The 23,847-nt window shown below is 41.2% G+C and overlaps 2 protein-coding genes across 11 annotated transcripts in view; one reads left to right on the top strand and one right to left on the bottom strand.

The window, feature by feature from the left end:
• TBCK (TBC1 domain containing kinase) overlaps positions 1 to 17,674 on the bottom strand; it is a 433,115-nt gene extending 415,441 nt beyond the window's left edge. For 2 of the 8 annotated variants that reach the window (XR_004540454.1, XM_033956561.1), the window contains exons 1-3: positions 16,466 to 16,638; positions 9,301 to 9,534; positions 6,824 to 6,896 (exon numbers count right to left, since the gene is read on the bottom strand). Coding sequence is in view for 6 of the 8 variants with exons in the window: in XM_033956561.1 (XP_033812452.1) it covers positions 6,824 to 6,896; positions 9,301 to 9,493 (266 nt within the window). In the remaining 2 variants the exon portion in view is untranslated. Of the gene's footprint in view, positions 1 to 6,823; positions 6,897 to 9,300; positions 9,535 to 16,091; positions 16,223 to 16,465; positions 16,639 to 16,936; positions 17,049 to 17,654 lie in introns of those variants that run through there. The other 6 variants (XR_004540453.1, XM_033956547.1, XM_033956522.1 and 3 more) reach the window with 6 other exon arrangements.
• Positions 16,858 to 23,847, top strand: part of AIMP1 (aminoacyl tRNA synthetase complex interacting multifunctional protein 1) — a 127,983-nt gene continuing 120,993 nt past the window's right edge. Inside the window, exon 1 of one of the 3 annotated variants that reach the window (XM_033956598.1) lies at positions 16,858 to 17,003. Coding sequence is in view for 1 of the 3 variants with exons in the window: in XM_033956588.1 (XP_033812479.1) it covers positions 17,261 to 17,262 (2 nt within the window). In the remaining 2 variants the exon portion in view is untranslated. Of the gene's footprint in view, positions 17,004 to 17,148; positions 17,275 to 23,847 lie in introns of those variants that run through there. The other 2 variants (XM_033956588.1, XM_033956607.1) reach the window with 2 other exon arrangements.

Genomic DNA, 23,847 nt, shown 5'->3' with positions numbered 1-23,847 from the left:
TTTGCTCGGGAGGGAGGGGGGAGACAGAAGGATACAGACAGCGGCCAAGGAGAGAGAGAAAGAAACACAGACAGACAGACACATCTATTCTAGCACCCATTAATTTAACGGGCTTAAAGACTAGTAATAATAATAAAACCATAATGTTATCATCATGATTTACATGGATATATAGGGTTGATTTTTTTCCTACTCTGCCATCATCATGCAGAAAAGAGCCTCATGGAAAGGAAATGCTTAGGAGTCCCGCGAGGCCATCCAACAGCAGATCCCCCTCAATATGGTCTACAGACAGAGTCCAAAGCAGAGAGACAGCTTTAGTAACCTCATCAATAAGACAAGACAGCTCCTTTCTTCGAAAAAGATGTATCACGTGGGACTGCTCCTCTTCAGGTCCTTGAGATGGGGGGGGGAGCCTTAGTCTTGAGACCCCCATGGACTGAGTGTCAGAGAGGCCTCAGAGTCCATCCTGCCTCCTCCAAAGTAACTGGCACCTCCGACTCTCTCCCCTTGGTGCTCGACAAGGTTCCATATGAACAACTACTTCGGAAAATTGTGAGCCATGGAAACGAGGGTGAAATACTCATGTGGATTAAAAACTGGCTAGAGCATAGGAAACAGAGAGTGGAGGTAAATGGACAATACTCGGACTGGAAGAGCATCACCAATGGGGTGCCACAGGGCTCGGTGCTTGGACCCATGCTCTTCAACATCTTTATAAACGATCTGGACACTGGTATGACGACTGAGGTGATTAAATTTGCGGATGATACGAAGATATTCAGAGTAGTGAAGACACAGGGGGATTGCGAAGATCTGCAACGTGACATAATCAAGCTTGAGAAATGGGCATCGACATGGCAAATGAGGTTCAACGTGGATAAGTGTAAAGTGATGCATGTCGGTAACAAAAATCTCATGCACGAATACAGGATGTCCGTGGCAGTACTTGGAAAGACCTCCCAGGAAAGAGACTTGGGAATTCTGATCAATAAGTCGATGAAGCCGTCCGTGCAATGTGCGGCGGCGGTGAAAAGGGTGAACAGAATGCTAGGAATGATTAAGAACAGATTGGAGAAGGTTATCATGCCACTGTACCAGGCCATGGTGCACCCTCACCTGGAGAACTGCATCCAGCACTGGTCACCATACATGAAGAAGGACACGGTACTACTCGAAAGGGTCCAGAGAAGAGCGATTAAAATGGTTAAGGGGCTGAAGAAGTTGGAGAAACTGGGCCTCTTCTCCTTTGAAAAGAGGAGACTGAGAAGGGACATGATTGAAACATTCAAAATACTGAAGGGAATAGACTTAGCAGATAAAGACAGATAGTTCACCCTCTCCAAGGTAGGGAGAACGAGAGGGCACCCTCTAAAGTTGAAAGGGAATAGATTCCGTACAAATGTAAGGAAGTTCTTCTTCACCCAGAGAGTGGTAGAAAACGGGAACGCTGTTCCGGAGTGTTATAGAGGAATACACCCTCCAGAGATTCAAGACAAAGTTGGACAAGTTCTTGCTAAACTGTAACGTATGCAGGTGAGACTGGACTCATTTAGGGCACTGGTCTTTGACCTGGGGGCCGCCGCGTGAGCGGACTGCTGGGCACGATGGACCACTGGTCTGACCCAGCAGCGTCAATTCTTATGTTCACTACTTAGAACCCAAACCAAGGCCCCTCCAGCATCCCCCAGTCTGACTGCAACTGCTGTCAGACCAATTGTGCAAAGCTCTGGAGTCAAAAACTCCAGGAGCCTTAAGTGACCACCCAGGGACCTTCCCCCAATGGACTCAAGGGGGATTGGGCAGGTAGGTCCCCTACCCCCTTGAGCCCAGATATGGAAGGGACAGTTTCCTGCTGCTGAGAAGCAGCAAAAGATGAAATCCCCAAGGGATTAAAAATGGCCGACATTCCTGCCAAAATCAGGACTGTGGGTCCCAATTTCTTGACAGGTGGAGAGGGCATTGACTCATGATCCCAACCCTCCCCACTAGGCATAAATAACCTATCTCACTGTATGCAGAGAGAGCCAGCAGTCATACTCAGTTGTTGGTTCTACACACAAAGCAGAACTTCCTGAATGGCAGGCCTGACACACTACCCACACCTGTCTCAGCCAGAGATCCAGCTCCTGTGACATCCTAGGTTCATTGGGAGTGCAAATTAAGGGGAATTCCTTTAATAACAAGGAAATCCTTCAACTGAGAGGTAGGGGATTTTCCCGTTTAGGGTTGCTCTGCTCTCATTTTTTATTTTAAGGAACAAAAGCAACAAAAAGCCTTATTTATGGAATCTAGATCCTACCAAGTCAGATTTCAGACTCAACTCTCCTCTAGTTGGAAAAATCCATGTGGCGTGCCTCAAGGATCTCCACTATCACCCACGTTATTTAATGTCTACCTTTCATCACTAGGTTCGTGCCTAAGCAATCTGGATATAAGACTGTTCAGTTATGCCGATGACATCACAATAGTTTTACCTTGTAATTTGGTTCTATCTCAGATTCCTACTCAAATTGAGACTGTAATGGAAAAGATGAATCTTTGGATACAGCAATTCAAACTTAAGCTTAATCCTGATAAAACAAAGTTCTTTCTAGCATCTCCTACCAAAATTTTTCATGAATTTTCCATCAATATACTTTCAATTTACTTATACAATCCATCCAACGATTAAAATTTTAGGAATTATATTAGATAAGCATCTTACTATGAAACCCCAGATAGATGCTGTTGTATGTTAAAGTTACAGTGGTACCTTGGTTTAGGAGCATAATTTGTTACAGAAGCATGCTCGTAATCCAAAGTACTCGTATATCAAAGCAAAGTGCCCTGTAGAAAATAGTGGCAACGTAGACAATTCGTTCCAGAACCCAAAAGGTGGCCCAGGGGTCTGTACCTGTCGGGTGCCGGGTGCCGTCTCCTCCGTCCGTTATCCACTGAAGAACCCCGTAGTGCCGCTTTGGGGGGATGCTTCTAATGTCCGGAGAGCCCCGCAATGCTGTTTCGGAGGGATGCCTCTTCTGTCCACTGGCCAGCTTTCCACATCGGGTGCCTTCCGCATGTTGGAGAGCCTCTATCTAAGCCTACGCAACCGAGTGCCATCCCACCTGCAAGTTGCATATGACACACATGTCGATGATTGACGTTGTTCGTGATCATACGCAACGTGCAGGTGGGACGGCACTCGGCTACGTAGGCTCAGATAGGCACCCGACATGGAAAGCTGGCCGGCGGATGGAAGAGGAATCCCCTGAAGCGGCGCTTCCTGCAGCTGTAAGTGCTCGTTTATCGGGGCAGTGCTCGGTTTGCGAGACAAAAGTTTGCCGAGTGTTTTGCAAGACGAGCAAAACACTCGCAAACCGAGGTTCCACTGTATTTTACTTTATGGAGACTTCGAACAATTAGACCCTATTTTGAACTTTAAATTACTGGTCCAGTCATTATTGTTGAGTCTCCTTGACTATTGCAATATTAATTATTTATCAATTACTAAGAAGGAATTATTGAGATTATTATTGATACAGAACACAGCAGTTAGATTGATTTCCGGATTGAAGAAATACGATCATGTTACGTTATTTTATTGCGAATTGCATTGGTTGCCTGTGGAAGCTCGGGTATTGTTCAAGTTGGGCTGTTTTTGTTACAAGGTTTTATATGGTGCAACCCCTACTTATCTGGCTAATAGTTTTTCCATAGCTACACACAAATGCAGTAGAAAAACTCATGCTGTTTAATTTCCCTTCTATAAAAGGTTGTAAAAGTAAGAAATTCCTAAATCACTCTTTAGCATCTTAGGCAGCTTCTCATGAAAAAGAATTTTGATCATTGTTGCTCAGAGATGTTACTTTCAGACATTTTAGAAAACAGCTAAAATCCTATCTTTTCTCCAAATTCCTGACTAGCTGACTCATTCAAATATACAATTATGTTTAATGTTTATAATCTTTTGTAAACCGCGTAGAACTTTTTGGTAACGCGGTCTATAAGTATAATGTTATGTTATGTTCACTAAAGCAGGAATAAAGGCCAAGTGCTCGGGGCAATTTGTGGGGAATTTAGGCACTTGGAAGCTGCAGAGGGAGTCCACAGGGGACACACCCAGAGAGGGTTAATGGACAATAAGGGTGAGGGGATAGGGTAAGGTAATATTCCTTGGTACCAAGCTAAAGCTTCACCCCAGTGGCACTAGTGACCTGGGATAAGCCATTAGGCTCAACCATATTGTGCAGCTGCAGCCAGCAGACTGGTAAGCTAGGCCAGGGACACAGCACCACAACAACCTAGCACAGGTTTAATTACTTAATATATCGATATGTCACTTTACAGAGAATATCTGTGTTTTATAACATTGAAATACCTGCTGTAAGGTAAAGAAATACTGGCTTGTTTCCAGAGAGCACTACAATTTAGGCTTATGATGTCACTGGTTGAATTCAGTTTTCTCTACCGCCATCTGCTGGTGGGAAAGGATAACACCCACTAGTTCAGAAGAGTTAAAAGCTGGTGCTAAGAAATTATGGATATTTTGATTTTATAAAGGAAAAAATAAGTGTGATGATTATAACATGAGACTTTACTGACCTTGTAGCAAGGGATATATTAACACTTGATATAATATGAGCACAACAAAAACTTAATAAAATTTGTTTTTATATCCAGTAATAGAGGCAATATTTTTGTTGGAATCTGTACTGTGGACCAAAGATGACCTGACAGTAGACCACACGGGCCAGACAGCTTTAGGAAACCAGCAGGATGAGCTGGAAAGGGAGATTCGACCAAGGACAAACATTTGCAGCACCATCATTCCCAATTGCCTAAAACAAAGTCAACCACTTTTTATGCCTTGCCTCTGAGTTTTGAACAGAGCAAATAGCAACAAAAGAGATGAGCCTGTGCCTGTACAAGCGCTTTCTTATTAGATTCTGGGTGTGGAACTGGCACACCGAAATGTGTTTCCTGGGTCTTTCAGTTGTGTTTGGAAACATGGCAAGAAAAGTAACTTCAGAATGAAATGGTCATCTAAAATAAGAAATCACATTAAATAACCATGCATAAAATAAAACTGAAAAACCAAGATGGAACCCTAATACTATGATAACACATAAGTAGTTGGACAGTACAACAATGGAGTCAAACTGTGTACAAGAGCAGAAAAGCTGAAGAAAGATGTATGAAAAAAATCATAGGAACATTACTTCTTCCATACTATAATAAAATGCACTACTCCAGTAAAATGAACTACCAGCTATCATACTGCAGAAATTCTGCAACTGTTACAGAGAGAAAACCAAAAGGTTAATGCCATCTAAACCAGTGGTATTCAACCCAATCCTTGTGGACCACCTGGCCAGTTGCGTTTTCTGGATATCCACAATGAATATGAATGAGGATATCCTGAAAACCCGGCTGCTCAGGTAGTCCCCGAGGACTGGGTTGAATACCACTGATCTAAACCACCAAAAATGTTAACCTCTAGACCAGTGTATTGCAAACTGTGTGTCGTTGTACATTAGTGTGCCCCAAGATACCAACGAGGAGAGGAACCGGCGCTGGCTGTTTACAGGACATGCCTCTCGCAGCGAGAGGCACGTCCTGTAGTCAGTCAGCCGACGCCTGCACTTCTTCTCCTCGCCGGCGCCTTTGCTCCTTCTCCTCACCTCTCCTTCGGCAGCACCTCCCACCAGCGGTAACAGGAGGCTCAGGGTCACAGCTGGAGGACATCAGCACATGTGCAGACATAGATGTGATGGCATCACACATGTGCATAACGCCATCATGTTGACATCCATGCATTTTTGGGTGCCCTCCAGCCGCAACCTCAAGATTAGTGTGCCAGCAGCTTAAAAGGTTTGCGACACACTGCTCTAGACTTCTGAGCAGCACTGATCTAAGGTCACAGCTATTCATGATCTATTTGATTAAAAAACATTGCATCATTCCAAATGATGTAGTGGAGCACACTTCAATGTATGCCGTTTAACTGTAAATCTTTCTTCAGTGTACAGTAGTCAAGGGTACTATTTAGTGTTAAAGTGATTACTTAATGCAATAATTACTAACAGAAATCCTGCAAGAAACACAATTTTCCAACACCAAACTACATAGAAGGAAGGTTTAGTGCACAGTATCATAAAACATTATTGAAATAGGGCCGTAGTCTCCACGAAGACCTTGTTGATCGTCAAGGTTGATTTACAAGACATCTGTCTCCCCTATTACATGACTTCCAGGATTTTATTTCCATTTCATTTATTTTGACATCTTTCCCAGGGCAGGATTAATTTGTCTAGGGTCCCTAGGCACAAAAGTACACTGGGCCCCCCTGCCCCGCCCCACCCCACCATGCGCCCAGGTGGAAACAGGAAGCTGCATCAGAGGGAAGCTTTGGGCAAGCAGCACTGCTTGCAAAATTACAGTTCCCGTTGCCTTTCTTACCCGCGTTGCTTGCTTGTCTTACTTTCCGTCGATGGGGGGGGACCGCGTTGCTGATCGATGCTGGAGGGGCCCATCGTATTTTGGAAAAAACAATGTTGAGGCCCTTCTTCATTGGGGCCCCCTGACCATTTCGGGCCCTAGGCACGTGCCTGCTGGGCCTATTGGTTAATCCTGCCCTGATCTTTCCTGTATTGTACTTTCAAAAGTTCCATTTCATTCTAGTTTTGTTCTCGAGTTCCCAGGTTATTTCTAAGAGTGGTTTAATACTGCTATTGATATAAGCCTTTGACCCCCTCTCCCCCAGCATAACTTCTTTAATATCAATAAGACCGAAACAAGAAAACACCAGACAACTATGTTTGGGTTCTTCTCAAAACAATACCTGATAGGTTTCTGTTCTCGTAATAAGGTTTCCAGATTCTTCTCATAGTGCTCAGCCACCACCACTAGTCTTTCTGTTAATTGTACAAAGAAAAAAAAAAAAAAATCACTAAAACGGAGATACAAAAAGTTTTCTCAACACAATATCTTGCTTGATGTAAATTGAGAAGCAATATATATCTTTAAAAGAACAATACCAAGGAGGGAAAAAATAGAAATAAAAATTTACTCCAAGTCAGCTTCATCTGTACAAAGTAAAGTTAGAAACCAAACTTCTATGAAGAAGTCCCTCCATTTTCCAAAAGCTGGTCCTCCTTGCACTCTTCTAGAATCAGATTTATTTATTAGGATTTATTTATCACCCTTTTGAATAAATTCACTCTAGATTGTATACAGCAACAATAAGTCAAATGTAAGCACTAGACAATTACAACAGTAAAAATATTCAAACAATACAAGGTATGGCACAGTATGATCCTATGTAATTGATAGGGTGGGAGATATTGCAACTTTCTTAGAGCACTTTGCAAGACTCCTAGGAAAAACAGAGGCTGTATAGCTTATCAAAATCATATATCAGTTATATAGAATCCTAAAGCAAGAACTGTACTGCCAAAATACGGTCCCATGTCAAGTTTACCTAAGTTTTATATTAATAATTTGCAAGGAAACAACTTAACTTCTATCTCTGGTTTTTTACTTCTATCTCATTGGTCCTTCCCTACTTTTGCTTCTTTGGATGCATTGTGTCCTGCCATCAGCGTTTCTCAAGTCAGTCCTGGAGCAACCAATTGCCAGTCAGGTTTTGAGGATATTCACAATGAATAAGCATGAGATTGGTGTGCATACATTGCCTCCATTATATGCAGATCTTTTCCAAGCATATTGCCTATTCATTGTGGATATCCTGAAAACCTGACTGGCAAGGGGGTACTCTAGGACCAACTTGAGAAACACTAATAATAACTTTATTTTTGTATACCGCAATACCACAAGCAGTTCAGAGCAGTTTACAGAGGAAGAGACTGTATATACACAGCGATGTTACAGAAAATATTGTCAAGTACATTAGTAACAAATTTCAATTACATTGGTAAGCCGAGAGAGGTTAGGTATAACTGGAAATATGTCAGAGATACAACAAGTATTTTAGTGATATAACAAGGTAGGAAGGAGTCAGAGAAATTTATCAAAGAGATAGGTTTTAATTGATTTCCTGAAGGACTGGTAGGAGGGTGCACTTGAAATGAGGGTAGTTAGACATTTATTCCATTTGCCAGCTTGGAATGACAGTGTTCTATCAAGGAATCTCTTGTAGACACAGCCTTTCAGGGAGGGGAAGGCAAACAGATAGGCACTACGTGTGCAAGTGGTGCCTGGAAACACAAAATGGCATGACAGGTATATCGGGGATGAACCCGTTAGGGTTTTGAAGCAAAGGCAGGCAAACTTGAAGATGACCCTTGCCTCCATTGGCAACCAGTGAAGTTTTCTGTAGAACGGGCTTACATGATCTGACTTTTTGAGACCATAAATGAGACGGACGGCAGTATTCTGAATGATTCTCAGACGTTTGATGGTTTTCTCAAATTTTATTACAATTTGCTCCTCAACACCACTCCATTAAGAGTTGAGCTTCCAATGCAGTATGCATGGTACTGGTGTTTCTTGGTATATGCTACATTACTGCCATTCCAGAGTATCTGGGGCTTCATGATAGCTATATTCCAGGGGTGCTTAATGTCTATCCTCGAGGACTGCAACCCAGTCGGGTTTTCAAGATTTTTCCACAATGAATATTTATGAGACCCATTTGCATGAGCTGCCTCCATTGTATGCACATAGATCTCATGAATATTCACTGAGGAAATCCTGAAAACTCAACTGGGTGCCAGACCTCGAAGACTGACATTGAGCACCCCTGCTCTAAACAAATGATGATGATATGCAGGAAGGATAACAGAGTCCCTTTGCCTGCACTACTAGACAGCACTTCACTTAAGTAGTGAAGCATCTCATGATATCATCTAGCAAGCTATAGAAAGCCTCCATAAACAGCACAACTTCCTCAGAGGCTTGGGGGAAAGAAGGGAGATCTGTGGAGTGCTGCTTCGTGGAGGAGGAAGGAGAAAGCAGGGAAGAAGTATTGCCACTTGTGATTCACAGGATACGAAGGACAGGAAATCCCATGCCAACAGGTCTTTTATTCCAAATAGTACAATGTTTCCATTTAAGATTGTATTTCCCACAAAGTTTGCGGGAGAGCACTCCATAAAGACAGTGCTAAAAAAGAGCAATGCACCCCTCCTCATAGCAAACATTCACCAAATTGGTTCAGCAACACAGAAGAAATTCTGAATATTAGTACATCAACCCTCCAAAAGAAACACGGTTTAAATAGTTTGGTTTGACACCTAAACACAATTGTGTCTTAACTACAGTAAACATATATGAAATATTAAATAAAGCACAACTTACCGTGCTTACCCCTGGAAATATCTATATATTGGCAAAGTCTAGGATGAGTCATAGTCTTCAGGAACTGAAATCGTCCTAAAATTTTGATGGAGTTTGGTGTCAGGGGGAGACCATTGCTTCCACAAACATCATGAGGAAGTGCAGAAGCAAAGAATGTGAAGGCACCCATTTCTGCATCCTTCAAGGGAAACATTCTACCGCTTTTCTCTCTTGCAATTCAAGAGCAATGTGTCACTGAAAAATACAAAGAAAAAAAAATGCAGATTTTTTTTTTCACTCTCTGTAGAGTTTCTGAAATACTATCCTTAATTTGGAAGTCTCCAAACTGTATTTCTAAAAGAACTGCATAAAGAAGGAGCATAATACCAAGTGAGCATACATGCAACAATATACTAAGGGCTCCTTTTACGAAGCCACGGTAGTGGGTTTAACGCGTGCGACTTTTCATCACGCGCTGGCCGAAAAACTAACGCCTGCTCAAGAGGAGGCTAGCGCGGCCGGTGGTCTAGCGCACTATTACACGCGTTAAACCGCTGACACGCCTTCATAAAAGGAGCCCTAAAACACTCCAACATTAAAAACTAAACCAAACATTTAAAAAAATCTATTACTGCTAAAATAAAATTGAGTTAATGAAAACCATGTAATAATACAATTCTAATCCCAATCATGTTTAGAAGTCCTTTGACTAAGGTTTGCTGGCAGCTAACATGTGCCTATCACAGTGTAAAATGGTGCTTCACAGGATGCGCTCATGCATCCAGCAGTAACTGCCAAATTAGTGTTTGCTAATCTGGGTTCTAACAATTTTTTTCTCATTTTTTTGTGGAGGCGGCTTCGGGAGAGAAGATTGGGCATTCCTGTGCTAATCATTTAGAAAATCTGCAATATCATGTTAGCACAAGATTATTGTGTGAGCCTTTACCACCTACAAGAAAGGTGTTGGTAAATGCTTATGCAATAATTATTTTATAGTGGTTTTGTGCTAATGGCAACATTTGACCTATTCAAATCAAGCAATGCTCACTGTTAAGGGCATTCAGAGACACTGGTGTGCACTCGCATCTCATTATGTTTTTAAACAAGGCCTGTGTATTGCTTATACCAGACCAAAGAATTTGCATGAAAGGATTGTACACTCTACTTTTCAAAGTTGAACTGATAAGGGAAGAATCTGTGGGACATGGTCTGTGTGGCCACTGCACTCCTGCACTCAGTGGATTTACCCTATTACTGGAAAAATCTTATCATTTATGTGCTAAGACTAACTGTGATTCCACTTTTATTATATACATTATTGCATGTCCTTGCAAAAAAAGAAGAAAAACTCCCCATATATGTGGGTCAGATGACTCGTGTAGTAAAAACTTGCTTGATAAAACATTGCAGTCAATTGAACACACATTCTTGAAATGCTGCTGTGGTACAGCATTGTATCTCCAGTAGGCATATTTTCTCTGGTTACAATAGCTAATTACAGGACAGATTCCTGAGGATTCTTTTTTTTGTGAGGGGGAGGGGACCTTCTGTCTGCAGCTCCACGAGCAACTTTGAATTTTTGAGCTGCAGGCAGTTCAGCCATAAGATTCTGATAAACTTATTGAATGTAATACTGCTCTGTTTTGTTCAATAAAGTTAGGTGGAGAGGTCATGTTGAGTATTTCTTCCACAGGAAGCTTGGTTGGTATTCTTCTCAAGTTCCACCAATTTTTTTTTTAAAGCACTTACAGTTGTAGGGCAGGGGATCTTTTTATTCTGACATGGCTCCTTATTTCATTTATTCATTGAACATTTGGGTATCCTGAGGAAGGACTAATCTGAAATGAAGCTCTAGGAACCTCTTTGCTTGGCATATAAGCCGTCGAAAGATAAGTGCAATTTTGCATTTCATTATGAAGTCTGCAGTTTAATGTTGTTATGACCTTAAAATTATACCAGAGTTGATTTTGGGACACAGTTGTGGAGTACACTGGCAAAAAACAGTTTATTATCAACATTCACACTGTTATACTCAAAGATTTGTATAGTACAGAAGCTAAAATGAGAGCCTATTGTTAGGCATTTTAATTATTCCTTTATGCTCCTTTTGACTGAAGGCCATTGGGCCACGGGACTTATATATTGAGAGCTACCACATATTAATCACAATTACTTCATTTATTATTTAATAATAATAATAACTTTATTTTTGTATACCGCAAATACCACAAAATAGTTCAGAGCAGTTCACAATGCAAGAGACTACATATACAGCGAAGATACAGAGAATTAATTGTCACAATATGCAGCGGAGATACAGGGAAACAGTTATCACAATGTTGGGGGCAGAGCGGTTTTATTTCTATTATTTGTACCTCTACTTTGCAGTGAAACATATATATATATAAATTTTTTTTTTAGAAAACTTGCTTTTATGCTGAATATTAGTGCAAGGCCATTGAAACATACAAATGGAAAATCAACCATTTTACTGCTGCAGTAAAAAAAAAACAGCCTTAGCATGCGGGAAAACCCACAAAAGGGCAAAGATAAGGCAAGTTTTTGCTGCTGCCTAGTAAAAAGACTTTTTAGTTACCAAATGAAGATTGAGTTGGCAATAAATTTGAATACAAAAACCATCAATGCTGAAATGACTCCTCAAACTCTACAATTTACAAGTTCCCAAAACATCTCAGATGTTATTAAAACTACTGTAGTATTATGCTACATATATATTAAAATATTTAAAAAGCTGGGTTTAGCTTGATGATTAGGATACCCTCACCAGTAACTGAATTCTGAAATACTACTCATTTCTTAATATGCAAAACCAAAGCACTCCTGTCTCAGGCCTACTTATGTTGTAATCTCAAGCAAGTCATGATATCAGCAGCCATGTAACTCCTCCAAATTAAAACATTTTGCACTAAGGGCTCCTTTTACAAAAGTGCGTTAGGGCCATAACGTGCGGAATAGCGCGCTCTAAAATGCTGCGCGCGCTAGCCGCTACCGCCTCCTCTTGAGCAGGCGGTAGTTTTTCGGCTAGCGCGCGCTAATCCGGTGCGTGCGCTGAAAATGCTAGCGTACCTTTGTAAATGGAGCCCTAAGAGTTGAAAAACTAAAACAGCCTCACCTTTTATTTATGACCTGAAGCCACAGGATTAACTGAATTACTATTAGTAAGACAAACAACTTAAAAGTGTTTGGGGGAAGATCATGAACCCAGTGCTGTATGTCCCAGTACAACATACTGGGAGCCACTACACAGTGGGCTGTAAACCCATTCTAATCACAATGGCTAAATTTTGTTATGTTTTTCTTAATCAATCTTTCAGCCTCTTTCCAGGCTGGACTATTGTAACTCCATCTATCTAAGTCTAACCAAGAAAAGATTTCAGCGGATCCAGAAAACTGCAGCTAGGTTGATCTTCGCAAAAAGCAAATTCGATCATGTTTCCCCGATTCTGTCAAAACTTCACTGGCTTCCGGTGATTTCTAGGATTCACTTTAAATGTACCATGGCATTCTTCCTCCCCTAATAACACTATCCTGGAATTCTTTGAGACCTGACACTACCAGATCCGCCCACATACTCAAACTGTTTCCCCGATTCTGTCAAAACTTCACTGGCTTCCGGTGATTTCTAGGATTCACTTTAAATGTACCATGGCATTCTTCCTCCCCTAATAACACTATCCTGGAATTCTTTGAGACCTGACACTACCAGATCCGCCCACATACTCAAACTATCTTTCCCCTCGTTAAAAGGCGTCATGTATGCAGGTAAATTAGGGAAATCCCTTTTCTTCAAATTTACTGAGCTTTGGAATAACCTCCCTGCCCCGCTGCAGAACCTAGGCTCATTCCAATTATTCCGAAAGCATTTGAAAACCTGGCTTTTCTCCAAAACGTAAAGCTATCTATTTAAAATGTAAAGCTAGCTATCCTTTTCATAACCTCTAATGTCTTTCCCTCATTTATTGAATTACCTGTAAATCGTGCCGAGCTCTATCTTTATGGAGATGATGCGGTATACAAACTTAAGGTTTAGTTTAGTTTAGCCTCAGGCTTCTAGATTTGCAGATGAACTAATTTTGGCACAAGTGCAGTAGTGCTTCACTGTGCTGGGGAGGAAGTTCTATTGAGTTTAGCACCTCCAATGGTTTTCAAATATTGGGTCCTATGGTTTATAACAGTGTACTGCAAACTGTGTACCACGACACAATAGAGTGCCATGGCGAGATTCCAGGTGTGCCGTGAGAGATAGGCCATGTACGCACATCTGTCAATGCGATGGAGGGATTCCAAAACCCGGCATTTTGACCGGGTTTTGGAAGGCCCCCGAGCTCAGGGCCGCATCTGGAGGGCCTATGAGCATGACATCACACACCTGCATGCGATGTTATTGGTTGGTGTGCATGCATGCTCGGAGGCCCTCTAGACAAGGCCTCGAGTTTAGTGCCATGGTAAAAAAAAAAAAGTTTGCGAGATACTGGTTTATAAGGTCTCAGTAAGATCTCTTGCTGTAGCCATAATCTTTCAAACAAGGTGGAACTTTGTGTATTTTCTGTAACAGTCCACCCACTATACTGTAGACTGCACAGATAAGAACAGACTTCCCTGTTCACAGGGAAAGGTAGCTACAAAAAAAAAAAAAGTTTGTCTCCTCTCTCTCATTCTCTGCACATATCCACCAGACCGCCAAAACCTGCCATTTCTTTCTCTATAGTGCCAAAATCCAACCCTTCCTCTCTGAGCTCACCTTCAAAACCCTTATCCACACCCTTATCACCTCTCGCCTAGACGACTGCAACCTGCTTCTCACTGGTCTCTCGTTGAACCACCTCTCTCCCCTTCGATGCATTCAAAATGCTGCTGCACGACATATTCTGCTAGCGTCGCTATGCTCACATCACCCCCCTCCTCAGGTCTCTTCATTGGCTCCCTATCCGTCTCCACATACAGTTCAAATTCCTCTTATTGACCTAGAAGTGCATTCACACTGTAACTCTTCAATATCTCTCCCTATACTCCTCCCCGGAAACTCCGATCATCTGGCAAGTCTCTCTTGTCTATGCCCTTTTCCTCCACTACAGACCACGCCCCTTCTTTCTTGCTGTACCATACACATAGAACAGACTGCCTGAGTTGGTACGTTAAGCCCCGTCCCTGACAGTATACAAGTCCAGACTAAAAGCCCACTTTTTCGAGGTTGCACTCTTAATCCCTTAGCCTCCTTGTGACCCTGAGAAGGTCACCCGGCATTCCATTGCCCCAAGTACAAAACTTAGATTCTGAGCCCACAAGGGACAGAGATAGTACCTGCATATAATGTACACCTAGTAGCACTACAGAAATGATTAATAGTAATAGTAGTAAGCTATCTTGGAATTTTTAAAACTAAGATAGTGCCTATCACAAACGTGTATTAATAGAAAAGTGACAAAATCCTACATCAGCACAACTATTTCATAGCCCATAACTAAACAAACAGCAGAGCCCAGGGTGACATTAAGTTGAGGTGAGATTAAGTTGTGACAAATTTTTTTAGCAGCGCAGCATCACTGCAGCAAATGTTTATAGAATGGATAATATTAAACAAAACAATTAATTTACATTATATATAATATCCAGGCCACAATATAGAATCAAATGTATTTGTCCACTGATGCTGCAGAACTAAGCCAGGAGGATCAAAAAAAATTAGCTCAATAGCTCTGTAATAAGGGAGTTCCCGGGAAATAAGGGAAAGTTGGTCACCCTAGCAGAGCTCCCACTGCCACTTACAGTCAGGGCCGATACAAGGGTATTAGATGTCCTAGGCCAGTGTATTGCAAACTGTGTACCGCCTGAGATTTCAGGTGTGCCGCAAAATCCTGGGCAGGAGGAAAGGCAACAAATGACTGCCTACAGGATGTGCCACTCCAGGTGAGAGGCACATCCGGTAGGCAGTCAGCTGGTGCCAGTGCCTCTCCTTCTCTCCGCGCTTCTTCCTTTCCAGTATCCCCACTGGCAGCTCAGGGCCCTTCTGGAGGGCCTTCGCGCATGCATGGACATTAATGCGATGACGTCCACACACTTCCAGATGCCTTGAGCCATGGCCACTACGTTTAGTGTACTGCAGCTTGAAAAAGATTGTGAGACACTGGCCTAGGCAAAACTTCAGCTTTATGCCCTACTCTGAGATGCCAAGTTACCCAGTTCCAAGTTCAACATTTTTGGCCAATCCTGGCTTTGAACTTACATACATTCCAAAACAGTGTGGGATTTGTAATGCCAATCCTGCCCATTAAAATCAGTATTACAAATCCCATAATGCAATGGAATAGGGTGGTACAAAATCGATTGTCCCAAATTTCTAGCATAAAACTACAGTAGGTAAATTGGCATCCTTGCAACTTAATTAATTTTCAGGACCCTAATCTACCCTCCCTCAGGAGAGCAGGCTTTTAAATGCTAAATTTGGGGGTAACATCACATACAAATAATGAAAGCAGTTTTAAAAGTCATTTACATAGTGGATGAGCTACTTAAAAATGGACCATTCTTACTACAAGTAAACATACAAAATGATGATTCTTTAAGTATGCGCTGCTGTTAGGACCTATTTTACAGCTGCAGTTTGCTGTTTCCAGAAGGTGACTGCTTAGTCTTGCCTAATGTTCACACAGTCTCCCAGAGGAAAGACTGCTTAGTCTTGCCCTGTTCACAGTCTCCCAGAGGAAAGACACAGAAACCCAGGTGGGTATGAGCGCTCTCCTGAGGCTACTAAAAGATGAAATGGGCTTATGCTTTCAGCTCTTATGCTTCACCTTCCTTTCCCAGCCAAGTTTCTCTCTTTTTCTCTCTCTCTCTTTTCTTGCAGGTTGAAAAACAAACCACCGTGAGCTTCTGCAGAAAGAGCAGTAAATGACAAGCAAAGCCTGAGCACCGCTCTCTTCCTACTTTTGCAGTGTATATCGTGCATAAAGCCCAAACTTGTAGCTTCCGATGCCTGCTTTTTTTTATACCACATCTAAAGCCAATTAACCATTTATATACATCGGATATATATATATATATACCAAGAACAATATTCAGATTTTTTTTTACTTTGCTAGAGAAATCTGAAGCTAGCTATTCCTTCCTGGCAACTAGTTTTTTAAGTAGAAAATAGACAGGTTATATAGACGCCTTATTTTCTAACCTCCAAACTCCACCTCTTAAGTGGCTGCCAGCAGTCATTACATTAAGACGGGAGATCGGTCACCACAAAGTTCTAAAATGCACAGAATGAAGCAGATGAAACCAGAGTGAGGCTTAGAACGCACAGAATACGACTTGGTCTGCACTAGAAAAAGGTTATTGGAGCACCAAAATGAGACTTGAAATACATAGAGAGATGCTATTGGAGTACCAGAATGAGGCGTGGAATACACAATGAGTCTCTCAAAATACCAGACTGGTGAGACTTGGAATTATAGTGAATATTGCCCCCCCCCCCAAAAAAAAAAAAAAAAAAAAAGCCCGTATATAGTATAATAAAGTAGCTCAAAAATCCGTAGCTGGTTTTCTAAAGTAACTTAATTTGGTAGGAAATCTTCTCAGCGCAAATACTGCCGCGCTCTCCTAGAGAGGAAGCCGGTATTCGTAGGTTCGTGTGTTTACTACTACTGACCTCATTCTCCCGCGACCCAACTACGAAGAAGGCCCTGAAGTGTCCAGGGAGAATTGGGGATAGGTTGGTAGGTAAAGCGTTGCTGCATGTCCTTTTGTTTATACATTTAGGGGTATAAAGATGTCGAGGGAAAAACAGCTACTGGTTGCACAAGTTAGTGCAGCAGACTGGATCTGTGAATTTAAAATCAGTACCGCAGCAGGAAGCTAGAGGTGGTTCCAAAGAGCGCCTTTTTTTCCCCCAGCGCCGGTGCTTATTAAAGGTCCCCGCGCCCCTCCCACTGTTCTCTTTCAGCCGGTGGACACGCGCTGTAGCTGCAACTTCATGTGAGTACAGAGGTCTGTACTGTGGTCGGGTGCCGCGTGCGGCCCAGAATGTTCCCCCTCGCCCCCACAGTGGTCCCGTGGCGCTGGCCGCTTTCCCAGCCTTGGTTCCGGGCTGCGTTCGCTTCCGAAATCTCAGCCGGAGCTCTTTTGCTGACTCGGCAGTTCTGCGTGAGGAGAAAAAAAAAAAAAACCACGACAGAAAACTGCAAAATAAAGCAGGGATGTTAATGAATGAATAAAAAATGGTTTGAAATGCCCAACCTTTTTTTTGTGTGTGTGAGGAGGTGGTGAAAGAGAGAATTATAGCTCTTATTTATCTTTGTTTTTCGACCCCTGGAAAAACATACGTAAAAGTTAGAAGGATATAAGCTACTAGATATTATTTGAATTACATAATTTGAAGAGAGATGGTGTCTCAGCATGATTCCTTCAGAGTTATTAAATGCTTTTAATTTTATATTAATCAGAATCGGCTCTATACTTGTAGCACTATTGTATACTTAAGACACAAAGTTAAAACACTCAAAACAAAAAAAAAGTCTTAAGAACTATGGGCTCCTTTTATCAAGCCGCGCTAGCAGTTTAACGCGTGTGATAGCACACGCTAAACCGCGGGACGAGCTAGCCACTACCACCTCCTCTTGAACAGGTGGTAGTTTTTGGCCAGTGCGGGGGTTAACGCGTGATGAAAAGTCACATGCATTAACCCCGCTAGCGTGGCTTGATAAAAGGAGCCCTATATCTCACAGACCTCAGCGGTACCACTTGTATGAATCAAACTTTAAACACACAAGTATCAGGCACCAAAATTGTCATCGGTCTCGATAAATATTTTAAAGTTATTTTTTGCTTTAAATATTTTCAAATAGAAAAATACTCATCTTTATCTACGCTGATGGGGGTAAGCACTCCAACATAAAACTATGTTTCGCCCGCAAGGGCTTTATCAAGGAATTGCCCCTGCAAATACATATAATTATAACAACAGTATTAATGTCAAATTTGCAATATTTTAAGCATTTTAGCTAAATAGTTTTATTAAAGAAATTACCTTAAGTCAGCAGACTCATGCTTCCCGCGTTCATCAATTTTAACCAGGAATCATGGCCGCAGCATTCTTTCATTATATATCCAAACTCTTATAACGTAATGACACCACTCTTAACGTAACCACTGACTTATTAACTAACTTTGTTAGATATTTGAGCATTTAACCCCATTGGTTTAACTGAATTTAAAACATAAATCCACTTTTGTTCTTTAAAATTCAGTCTCTCTTTATAATTTCCACCCTTCCACCCAACATGAACCTGGTCTGTGATCCTCCATTTCAAATCCACAATATTATGTTTTTTCTCCCGCCAGAGTTGTACAAGAGGAGCTTCTATATTACCCATATTAATCCTGGATTTATGCTCTGTAAGTCGAATATTCATTTTTGACTCGTTCTTCCTACATAGATTAATTGACAAGGACATTTAATCGTATATATCACAAAAGCATTACAACAGTAGCATGATATATCTTATCTGTACCCGGATGTTTCCATACTAGTCCCACTAGAGCTTGATCACGCCATTGGCATTGTCCGCAAGCAGAATGGTTAAATATAATACCACCATTCAAATGTTTATTTTGAAAACAATGGGTAGAAAGTATTTCTCCCATTGTCCTGCCCCTCTTATATGATGCAATAGGATTTACTTAAAATTGAGTGCTAAACTGCAGTATGGGCCAATGATGTTTAATTATAGCAAAAAAGGCAGTGCTTAACACTGTAAACGGGAGGACACATATAAGACAATCGTCTTGTGTTTCTATATTTTTCTCTTGTAGCAATAAAGATCTTTGGACAAACCTGGCATGCAGGTATGCCTTATGAACAGCTTTTCTTGGATATCCTCTTTCATAAAAACATTTACTTAACACTTTTGCCTGCTTTTCCAAACTCCTCCTGTGAAGAGCATAACCTACGAATTCTCAAGAATTGATTAATGGGATGATAACTAGAAAAATGAAGGAAATTCTTCCGATCCACCTCTTTTCTATATAAAGTAGTTTTAACCTGTTGATTGGTATCCCTAATCAATAAAAGATCCAGAAATGCTATCTGTTTATCATGGTAGGTCGTAGTAAAAGACAGATGTTGGTCAAGGTATTAAGCCATTTCAAAAACTTTTCCAATTCAGATTTAGATCTGTCCCAAAAAAGCAAAATATCATCAAGATATCTTTTCCACAGCTTAACGTGATGAAACATAGGGGCTGATACTAGATCTTTTTCAAACTTGGCTATGTATAAGCTTGCCATCGATGGGGCAAGGTTTGCCCCCATTGCCACCCCTCTGGGTTTGTTTAAAAAACTCCCCATCATACCAAAAATAATTCTGCATGATTACTAGTTGGGCTAATTTAGTAAGCCACCTACTATCAAACCGACCCAAATGACAATTTTGGTGCCTGATACTTGTGTGTTTAAAGTTTGATTCATACAAGTGGTACCACTGAGGTCTGTGAGATATAGGGCTCCTTTTATCAAGCCGCGCTAGCGGGGTTAACACACGTGACTTTTCATCACGCTTTAACCCCCGCGCTGGCCAAAAACTACCGCCTGCTCAAGAGGAGGCGGTAGCGGCTAGCACGTCCCGCAGTTTAGCGTGCGCTAGTATGCGTGTTAAACCGCTAGCGCGGCTTGATAAAAGGAGCCCATAGTTCTTAAGACTTTTTTTGTTTTGAGTTTAATTTTATATTGACAGTGAGCAAAATATACCGTACTAGTAATTTTAAGCTCAAAAAGGCATAGACCAATTTTGTACCTATTGAACTTAATAGTCTGTCGGGTATCAAGAATATCTGGTTAGAATATCGCAAAACCTAGCAAGGTTGTCTGCTGATCTCTAAATTATAATATAAAATGATTAAAAGTCACGGATAGAGTCTTAAAAAATAAGTTGCTTCTAGATTTCATTCCTTCTTTGACCCAAGTCAACAATTGGATTTTTTTTTGTATGCTAAAGGAATTAAAAATCACTGTATAACCACAGTGCTGCTATAACTCATATAATATTTTTTATATTATTCCTTTTCCATCTTGGATCATATTTCCTTATACAATGAGCTAAATGGTGAGTTTGTTATTTCAGTTGTAATGATTTAATTCTTACTGTAATATTTCCTTTTTTCTATTTAATGTGTGTTTCTTTCCTATAGAAATTATTGTAGTTCCTTTCTTATTTTCTATTTATGTTTTTACCTATCACCGGCCGCAGCGGTATTAGTTCCAAAGCTCATAGAATTCCTATGAGCGTCATAGCTAATACTGCCGCTGCCGGTGATAAAAAAGGTTAAGGTGGCTTTGTAAAAGAGAGGGTTTTTGTTGTAAATCGCTTTGATCTGCCAGTTAGAAAAAGTGGTATAACAAGAATAAAGAATAATAATTATAATATTCTGAGAATTTAGTTTTACTGAAAACGAATGCGAACCAAAGGCTTGTGGAGTCTAGTAAGAGGACTTTCTGCTGTGCAGGAGTTAAAATATGGAACTCCCTTGTGGGCCATATACAAAATTGTCATAAAAAGTTTAGAAAACTACTCAAGACGCAGTTATTTGTGGATGCCTTTTTCTAGCCAATAACTTGTTTCTCTGGTATAATTGATGAATTATTCACGATCTCTTTATATAAGTTTTGGTGTTAGTTTGCAGATATGATCTCTGAGGATTGTTTGTGTGTTTTGTCTTATGTTTTTTTTATAATTTTATGTATGTAAATTATGTAAACCATTTAGTGCTAAACAGTATAGAAAATTTTTGAATAAATAAATAATATAAGCTCTGTGGTATGTAATTATAGAAATTCCATAAATAGTAATAATAAAAAGTTGCTTCTAGATGGGATAGTTTGGAACAACTCTCTGCAGCCATCTGTTAGAACAGAAAATCTATCAACAGCTTTGGTGTTGGTGGGAGAAAGCCCAGGGTCCAAAGGGGGGGGATTAGGGGGCACATGTATGATTATATAATTTAAGAACTGGTATAGAGCAGAGCAGATGAAGGATTTTCACAGATGGTTTTCAGGAGGTTTAGGTCTTTATTCAATATAATTTTTTGCTATAGACTCGGAATGGGAAAGAATTCCCACTGAAATATGGCACACTGGAAGAAAGTTGGTATGACAACTCAATGTCGGTTTTTAATGCAATGTGGGAGATCTGGGTTGCATTATTAAGCTTGTCTTCTGCTCAAGCTGGCAAGAGTTAGGGATGCTGTAGTTTAGAGTTAGCATTTGCAGGCCCTGGAGGAAAGTAAGGGGCCTCACCAATCATGCATAATGGTGACACTATTACCCAAAGTGAAGTTGTATGCAGACTAGGGAGCAGATGCTCAAAAGCTTATCTTTCTAATTAGATTGGTTGCATTTTGGTGTAGCGGACCTGCCAGCCGGAGGGTATAAACATCCATCCAGCTGGACTTTCTACAAAGAAATAAGGGGGTCTGGAAGCTTGGAGGCAGTGTGGGGTGTCTGGAGGGAGGGTGTCACCAGTTGAAGGGTTTGGAAGTTCTGAAGGGGGGGTCCAGCTAGAGGAAATGGGCATTCCTCCTGCCAGAGGACTTCATGAGGGGTTCCCTGCTGCAGCCACTAAGCTGATTGCGACAGGGGGATTCCCTTGCCGTGATCAGCTTGGCAGCTGCGTGTATTTGAAATGTAGGCCAGCATTTTACTGGCCTACATTTCAGGTATCTGACATGGCCCTAGGGTCTTAAGCTCGCCCAAGGCCACTTCCGGGTGAAACCATGCCCACACCCAGCCTTGGGCGAGCTTAAGTGTCCTGAAGCATCTCCCTCAACCATGACAAATGCCTACAATGTAGGTGACCTGCCTCTGGGTTTGGGGGGTGGGGGGGTTTAAGAAAATGTGCATCCTGATTGGCTGGTTAGACAGCAGTAGGACGCCTACCACCACCTACAATCGGAACGTCGTTTATAGAATACTTCCTTCAAAATAGGTAGTAGTAGGGGCTCATGCAGTAAGTTGTTGTTTTGTTTTGATTCCCCCCTAATGGCAGTCCACTAATGGCAAAATTTGATTGTGTCCATTAATTCAGAAAATGGGAAAATCAGCCATTTTTGGGCAGGAAAGACCCGTGCAAGGGATACGCTAAGGTCACTTATGCTGCAGCTTTTAGTACAAGGCTGCAAGGTGAGCTGTAGAGAAGATATAGGAAAGAAAAAGAGGCAAGGAAGAGAGAAATGGTTTTGACTTGTGTAGTCTGTTGACAGTGAGACGTGATTCCACTTTAACATTTTCTGAAGTGAACTCAGGGACTGAAATTGTAGCCTGAAAGCTAAAAAGAAAACCAAGCTGGTACAGGAAACTATATTTTAGCTGCACTGTCATAATGATTGGTTAATGTATTTGCATGTCTAAAACATTTATTTTTGTTGTTCACGTTGGATGTAGGCCAGGGTGACACTCTAATTTTGTTGAACACAGGGTCCATTTGGATACTATACTCTTTTTATTTTTTTTTTTTATTTTTTTTTTTTTTGTGGGTGGGGAAGATTGAAATGCCAGCCTTTAATGTGGATGTGCTAGAAAGCTGCTGTTATAACATTTCTGGAGTGCTGCCAGCATATAAATTAGCTGTTACATTCTCACTAGTAGTTCCAGTAGTAGGTGAGATGTTCAGAGTTTTTACATTGACCCTCTGTTGGAATGCAGGGCTCTGGCTACTGCTTTTAGCTGCTAACAGTGGCAATCAGATTTCCTGGTTGTGTCAGCTATTTATAACGTTCTTTTAAATTTTAATGCAATTAAAATAGTCCCTTTTAGGGTGTAGAAACTAAAAATGAGAAATCGATTATTTTTTTTAAGTTGGTGATCTGTAAGTCATGGATGAGCTTTTTATATATAACCTAAAGAAGTTTCCTTTCACCAAATTTCTTAAATGGAAAACCTCTCTGTTCTTCAAATGAAAATTGCTGATGAAATAGAACATAGGATAGCAAATGTGTGTTCTTGATAAATTTGTAAAGATCTCTTTATTTGCCTTCTCATTTATATGGTGTGCTGTAGGTAAATAGTACAAAATAGAAAATCTTCATAAAAGTAAGGAGATGGGATTTGATATACCACCTCTTTGCGGTTACAATCAAAACAATTTTCATATTATATACAGGTACTTATTTTGTAACTAGTGCAATGTAGGTTTAAGTGATTTGCCTAGAGTAAGAAGGAGTGCAGTGGGAATCAAACCTGGTTTCTCTGGTTCTCAGTAGTGCTGCCCAATTCACAGATTCGAATTGATTCACCAATTCACTTTGGTGAATCAATTTCAAATTGATTCTTTGTCCGAGAAAATCAGACTCACCGATTCAGCGACCAACAACCCCCCTCCCCCAGTGAGGCCAGACATACCTCTGTGGCCTCCTAAAGCAGCCACGGCAGTGGCATCATTCTGAATGGGCTGCTTGTGACCTGCCCCGCCACGTCACTGATGTCGCAGAGGGAAGCCCTAGTGGGGCAGGCCATGAGTAGCCCATTCAGAGAGATGCCGCTGCTGACTGTCCACCACCGCTGCTGCATTAA

The sequence above is a fragment of the Geotrypetes seraphini genome, chromosome 1 (genome assembly GCF_902459505.1).
Source record: "Geotrypetes seraphini chromosome 1, aGeoSer1.1, whole genome shotgun sequence".
Lineage (NCBI taxonomy): Eukaryota > Metazoa > Chordata > Amphibia > Gymnophiona > Dermophiidae > Geotrypetes > Geotrypetes seraphini.
Note: the sequence above shows the minus strand (reverse complement) of the source record. Positions and strands in the feature narration are given on the sequence as shown.